Raw genomic sequence first — 7,214 nt, 5'->3', positions numbered from 1 at the left:
AGAGGATGCGGCAGGTCCTTTTCGTAAAGTCTTCCAAAAAGCGTCGCCGTTACAAGCGGTTTCGATGTGCTGTGCTTACTTTTCAAACGTCCGTCACGTAGCACCTAGTTGAAAAGAGAAGGAATGACGCTAATAGTCCGCTAACAAAGTAGCAATATTGCATGGTACAGAAAGGATAGGCCTTAGATGTTGAATATTGTGATTAACACTTTTAAAAGACAATCATGAGAATGAAAGAAAACAGAATTCTGTCTGGTTCTGTCGTAGCCTTCTCACATTTCCTTGGACCTGAAGGTCTATAAAACTTCTTCTAGCTCCATCTTTGGGAAAAAAAGATCATTTTCTCCACCTCATAAGAAGGTGAGAGTGAGAATAACTGATTTGTTCAGGTCTCATTAGTAACTCATACATGGCAACGAAGGTTATATACATGTCTAGGACAGTAATTTGAAATCTTTTTTGATTTGTAGACCCCAGAATAATTTCCAGATGGAAGTAGAGAATTTCAAGCTACTGGCCGTGTGTTGCTTTTCTTAGTTACTTTTTACAGATCAATTTGAAATCACTGTTGTTCATAGACTGTGAACACCTGCAACTTTTTAAGAGCCTCGATGACAAACAATAAGCATGTATTTGTTAAGAAAATATAAAATATTTTTAAAATTAGACCGTGATCATATGTTATCATACCAATAAATCCTTTGATGTGTATTTTTTTACAGAAGTCCCATCAAAACAAATATGCAGGATGAGCAATGCTTTTCCATTCTCTACCTTGTAAAAAAATCACCCTTGTTTCCCCTAAAACTTTTCAAGTCTTTTTCACTCTCTTCACTGTCTCTTGTAAACTATTAAATACCTCTTCCAACTCAATCAAGATTTCATCTAGCCTCTTACATAAATGTTATCTAAGGTTTATGAATGAAAACATGTTTTGGCAAAAATATATGATGAAGTTTCAAATAAAAAAACCAAACCATACAAAACTCACAAAAATCCGTCTTAATATTTTTAACTGCCTAGGATCTCTGCCTTTATGCATGATACTCATTAGTACTTTTTCTTGTTTGGACAATTTCTCAGAGTATTTGATTTCTTTGTCTCCTAAAATGCCCATCAGCAGAAACCTGCAGAAAATAGCTCCTTGAAAGCTGCTATTTATAGATTTGGAACCTGAAGTGGGAAGGCATATTTGCTAAAGAAAACACTGAAGATATTCTCAACTTTAGCATTTATATGTTCTTATCAATAAGGATTAGTTCAACCCATCCATTTAAATGGCCCCTTGAGTTATGGTCTGCAGAACCAAAGAAAGTGGTTCTTGGATGGGACTTTGATTCCATATTGGTTTCCAGCACCACAGCCTGGAAAACCTTAGGTCGGACAGCTCCAGGGTGTCCCATTACCTCGAACTCCCCGGAGGCCAGCTGCACCCCACTGTACAAGACTTCTGGAAAGACGTAGTTAGTGCCAAACGTGCCGCTGAGGGAGAACATCTCAAACTTGGTCTGAGCCGTCTCCACCGGCTGCCCACACGTGTTCGGATCTGTGCTCTTGCACTTGAGCAGCGTGCATATCTGCGGGGAGGAGGGTACAGAAAGGCGAAATACCACTAAGCATTCAACAATCAAAAACTGGATTTGATAGCAAGAAAAGTTCTCATGATGCAGCAATGGACAAGGGGTTTGGGGTGGCTGGGATGTAGACATATACAACCCACATTCACCCCTAAAAAAATCAATTACCTGCCAATGGTATTTTATGAGAGAACCGTGGAGTCCATCAAATGCACCCAGGACATAAACTTCATCTTTGCTCTTGTTTGACATCCGATAGATCAAATGACAGCAGAGGTCTCCTTGGCAAACTGTGTAATTTCCAGCCTTGCGCCTGAGTTCAGTGAAAGTGAATATATCCCGCCGGACAGCTCCCGGAAAAGCATCTTTTTCTCCTGGAAATTTCTTGATGCTTCTGGCATACGAGCTCCAGTTGACAGCGGGAGGGTAGGTGGGGTCAAGACGGGGGCGTGCGCTCAGCTCTGCTACCAGGAGACGTCCCTCCTCCGTCCCACTGTCGTAATGGTAGGTGGCGGGTCCCTCTGGCGTGAAGATCCCACTGCCTGCCATGGACACCCACCAGCCCTCTGTCAGTCCGCACCCCGCAGCACAGCTGGGCAGGGGGGCCAGCCGCCCCCCGTGCCACACCTGCGGGCTTTTTCGGTGATGCTATTTTCAGTCAACACGTTACGGAGAATTTTGGAAGAATTTTAAAGCGCAGAAACGCTAAAATACCCATCATAGCATAAAACCGTGACCTAAACTTCACAGGTTTTGTGCCTCGCTGGATCTTGAGTCTGAGCCTTAAATGGCAATTTGACACAGAACTATCCCTTTTTTTTTTTAAGAACTTAGTTTCATTAAAATATAGATCAGAGCTCTAAGGCATATTTGACAAAGAAGGAAACCATGGGGGTAATTACGTTTCATGGAAGGAAACCCAGGGCTGTGGCCTAAACTCAGTCTGTTTAGGGCAGGCAAAAATGTTTCTTTGTGGCTTTCACTTTGGCTTCAGGGGAGTTACAGATGCAGCTACAGCAACGTTTTCTCAGTTTACAGAAAAAAAAAGGCAGTAAATATCTATTTAGATCAAACCAAAACATAAATATCTCTAATTCTTCGGCAGCCATAACAACCTGAAAATGTTTTATTCAATATACAAGAGGAATGGTACTTTTAGTTTTAGGTTATTAACTTCTGACTAAAGCCTTTTTTTCTCCACTTAAGTGTTGATTGAATTTTAAACAAAAAATTCTGCTTCTAAATGAAAGGCTAAAAATTTAAGTGGAACTTTGTGCTATTTTTGAAATAAAATTTCAACTTTAAATTATCAAATTTAATGTCATGGACTTTCTAATTTTACCTCTCCCAGAATGTTCAACATTTTCTTGCCTGAAGCTGTTTACTACATTCCATACGACACCAAGAAGAATTTTAGTCTGATTGAAACATTACTTTCCAAAGACTGCTATTTGTAAAACATTTCTGCCTGCTTCTGAATCCAGTACTCTGAAGACAATTTCCCTTTTCCAAACGCAACTCACCTGTCATCGCCAAGTTGATGTTGTGAGTATTTGCTGAAAGTAAATTGACACCCATGCCCATAGCCCAGGCAGAGTGAAACTCAACCGCTGTCAGAAATGGCAGGACGTTCATCCAAGCCGTCGGGAAGAGCACGGTGTCCACCTGCAACTCGCTCACCAGGACCACAGCAGGCTCATGGAAAAGGATGTCGAAGCAAGTGAAAATGCCAAATTTCCCAAAGGGCGTCTCAAAGGTGACGGCTTCTGGCTCTTTTGGGTAATTAAACTGAGTTTCTCTTCTAAACAGGTTGTACTGTATGTGAAGAAAATGGCATATTAGAAACTAAAAATAAGGCAAGATTATGAACAGCTACTTTCGCATCTGAGTTAGGCTTTAAGGCAAAACTAGGGGTTGAGATACTCGAGCTGGCTGGCACAGTGGGTTTGCATCCATCCAGCCCACCCTCTCCCCCTGCAAAATGGGGTGGCTGTGCTCCAGCTGCCTCCAGGAGGGAATGCCCAGCCAGTATTAACCGCTAAACCCTGCCAAGATGTCACCTGCAAAAGTGCTGTCTGGCTTGGCTAAAACTCTGCCGAGGACCAGCTAACATTTCCTGAGCACGGAAAACTGTTGCTGCTTCTTTCCTATTTACTATCATAAATATAGATCCAGATCATCCTGGATTGGTTGTCACTCTACAATAGTGTAAAATTATTGTATAAACCAGCTGAAATTCATGCCAGAGAGATGAAAAATATACGGATAATCAATTAGAGAGTGATGCTGAAGCACCTCCTTACCTTGTGGTAACGAGCCACCAGTTTCCCCTCTGGGTCAAAGACGACATCAGTGTTGTACTGATAGCGACCGTCGCTGGGGCAGCCGGGATCACTGGAGTTACACGGCTTCTTGTCCCCGATGTTTGCAACCACATAGAGGGAGTTATTCCTGGCCATGCAGCTGAGTCGTTCCTGCACCGGAGCAGGGGCAAATCTAATGCATTTTTGGTGAAAGAAAAAACCAAAATTTTACAAGTTAAGTTTAAATTCAATTAATGTAACAGTTTAAGTTCAGATGTCAAAGAAATGCATTCAAAATTGCTATTCCCTTAATTGCACATCCCCAGGCACTGAAAAAGTGACAGATCAAGTCATAGTTTCTGTTCATTTTCTTCTCTGTTCATAGTATCACTTTAAATTGCCAGTCTCTTTTAGCTTTGAAAAATGGTCTCTTTTTTCCTGTACCCTTAACAATGTTACTTTCTGTGTGGATATGATTCCCAGCTAACACACATACAAAGGTAGGGATAGCTTCAGAAAACAAGGCAAAGAATAAATCAATATACAGACATAAACTTAAAATAACTTAAAAATAATTTTTGAGGCAAATCTAAGCCTTGGCTTCAAAAGACCATTTTAGCCCTTTTCAAGACTCTTCATTCAATTTAAGGCAGCTGCTCATAAGCCTTTAGTAAAAAGTAGCCACAGCATTTACAGAGCTGAGGACTCCCAAAATCTAGCTTCATAAAGCCTCAGAAGAGAAGAATACAAAAGCTCAGCTTAGCTTAGGGATGAACATGGTCCTCGTGGTGTCCTCTGCTGACACATGTCCAGGGCAGCCCTGTGTGACACAGCACACTGTGCAAGCAGTTGGATTTCTAAAAGGCCCTTCTTTCAGATCTAGATAAATATTTTGTGCAATTTGATTTAGAAATCACCCAGCTGCATGAGCTGAGGACTGAATCACCTTGTCTAATCTATGCATCTGACATGATAATAAACTAGCTTATACTTACAGAAGATTTTCACAATTGATCTGAAGTGATAAAGTTTTACATACTTTAAAAATCATGATTTTGCTTAAAATTTCCTCATTTTCCTCCTTTTGCAATTTTTAAAAGTGAGACTGTCTCAATGCTTTTTACTTTGCATATTCCCATTACTATTTAATTAAGAGTTCTTTTTGATGCATCTCATTTCTGTGGTACTTGGGATTTTTAATAGATTTAAAAAACTAGCAGTTCTTAGGCATTTACTGGGAGCAGCTCATGACATCTTAAGACACCGCTTTGAAACCACACAAATCACTGCAGAAGGAATCACCTTGTGGGGTCGGTGCAGGGAATCCAGTTCACCGCCGGATCAGGGATGTCCTCCAGGTAGGGGTAGATGGTTTCTCTCGTGAAAAGCCAGCCGTAAATGCCGTCTTCAGGAGTCACAATGATGTGGGCGCCCTGACACAACAGGCTCCGTTAAGAATTCACCCATCAACAGATAACCAGGAGGGTCAACAGGAGGAGAAAACACTAATTAACAACGCTTACGATACACCTAGTACCTGCTGGGCGGCTTCCCTGATGGCCCCTTCCAAGACATCCATGTTTTTGTTCATCAGGGCCAAAGCATCGTCGGGAGAAACGGGCTTATTCGTGGCATCTGGCAGGATGACGGCGTGCTCGTAGACGGCGGCAATGAAGGTGTCGGAGGCAAAGGCCTGAAGGACCGCGAGTGCAAACACCGCAGCGTGCAGGAGGGGCTGGGAAGGGAGCATGGCTGATGCCTCGCAGCTCCTGAATGAGGCATGGGGAATATAAACCAGCTAGAACGAGGAGGAGGAGGAGTAAAGACTAATAAGTTTGTTTTGGAAATAATCTTCTGTTGAGTAATCTGGGAAGGTACGGTAAAGTTCTGCCAACAATCAGGACGTTTATTTATAGTAAGAAGTCAAAGAAACATTTCTCTGAATTAGATCTTGTTTCCAATTTGAAACTCTGTTTAAAAAAGGGGAACAAAAGGCTAAGAGAGCATGTCAGCAGCAATGCTGACCTACAAGGGGCTTTGTGGAAGGAGCACTTGCACACTCCATTTGTACATCCCTCACCAGGCTTCCAAACCCACCTCAGGGCCAGCCCAGACCCCCTGGTTAGAGCACACCACGTCATGTAACCTTACGTTAGAGCACACCACGCCATGTAACCTTACTGCACGGGGCTGCCGTCGGTTAAAATCTCAGCCAGTGCCGAAGGCAGACCGCCTGCGGGAAGTACAGCCCTCGTGCTTCAGGGTGTAGTGACGAGAGACGGGGTCCTGCCATGCCTCTTGCCTTTGGCCAATAGCTCCTGGGGGTTGTAGCAGGTACACTGAGAGCGTCCTCCCTCCCGGGGTCACACTGCAATACAAACTAACCCTTGAACTGTGCTGAGCTCTCCGCCTAGAGCTAATGGACTCGCTTGTTTGTGAGAAAGAATTAAACAGCACAGTTTTGGGGTTTTTTTAACTGTTTTTGTTACAAAAGGCATTTTTTGCACAATAAGCAATTTGAAATTACTCACATAAAGCAGTGTTTTTCTCATGGAAAGCAATTTTTGCATAGTATTTTGGAAATAGAGTATTACTACTCTAGTTTCAGGTGTTTCATAAAAAAACCTTTGTTAGAACCTGCGGTAAGCCTGTGAGGGTAAAGGAACATAAACTGGCTAATTGTTTACCACCCAGCAAGAAACCAAGGGAAATATTCTTCATCCTGACAATATCTTCCTCTTCACTATGCAATTTCACCCAGAAGTTGTATTTTTGTCCACTAAGACCAAGGTCCCCTCAGGAGAAACTTCAGTGTCCTCTGACAAAACCACGTTGTGCTCGTAGATGGCTGTGGTGTAGCTGTCCAGGGCAGAGGCCTCCAGAGCAGACAGCACCAAAAGCACGGCAGAGGCAGGAGCTTTAGGAAGCCCCATGTCTGGAGCCTGGAAGTCGCCCAAGAGGAGACCAGGACAAGCAAAGATGGGGGGCTTTAAATGGAAATCCTTGCACAAAAACCTGGGAATTTCCCAGAGCAGCAGAAAGCCAACACCAGGAGATGCAATCACCCTGCCCGGAAAGTCTCACAACATCAAAGGCAAGAGAGCCACCAGCATTGAGCAATTCTGCCTTACACAACCGGCAGAGAAGTCACTGCCGTGCTGCAGCTGAAAAAACACGTCTGTTGTCAGATCTGCGACTGATTCAGGCGTGGCATCACTGTAGTCATGCAGTTCAAGGCAAGCCCGGGTCCCAGCAGGAAAAGAAGCCAGAGTTTGGGAAATCTCAGCAAAGACCAGCACGGACACATTCCTGTCCAAACTGGAGGGCGTGGGGT

The 7,214-nt window shown here is 43.2% G+C and overlaps 1 protein-coding gene across 1 annotated transcript; it reads right to left on the bottom strand.

Annotated features, from left to right (window-relative positions):
* Window positions 1–5: 5 nt before the first annotated feature.
* LOC104164599 (vascular non-inflammatory molecule 3-like) lies at window positions 6–5,635 on the bottom strand (the record flags this gene model as incomplete). The annotated part of the gene is made up of 7 exons (XM_009703971.1): window positions 5,418–5,635; window positions 5,183–5,313; window positions 3,881–4,073; window positions 3,101–3,392; window positions 1,746–2,119; window positions 1,407–1,577; window positions 6–104 (listed from the first exon to the last, which is right to left on the bottom strand). Coding segments are annotated over exons 1-7 (1,473 nt in total), but the record flags the coding sequence as incomplete, so codon positions are not given.
* Between the last annotated feature and the right edge of the window lie 1,579 nt (window positions 5,636–7,214).

Source organism: Cariama cristata, unplaced genomic scaffold (assembly GCF_000690535.1).
Source record: "Cariama cristata isolate BGI_N322 unplaced genomic scaffold, ASM69053v1 scaffold16407, whole genome shotgun sequence".
NCBI lineage: Eukaryota > Metazoa > Chordata > Aves > Cariamiformes > Cariamidae > Cariama > Cariama cristata.
This window is presented reverse-complemented; position numbering and strand designations above follow the sequence as displayed.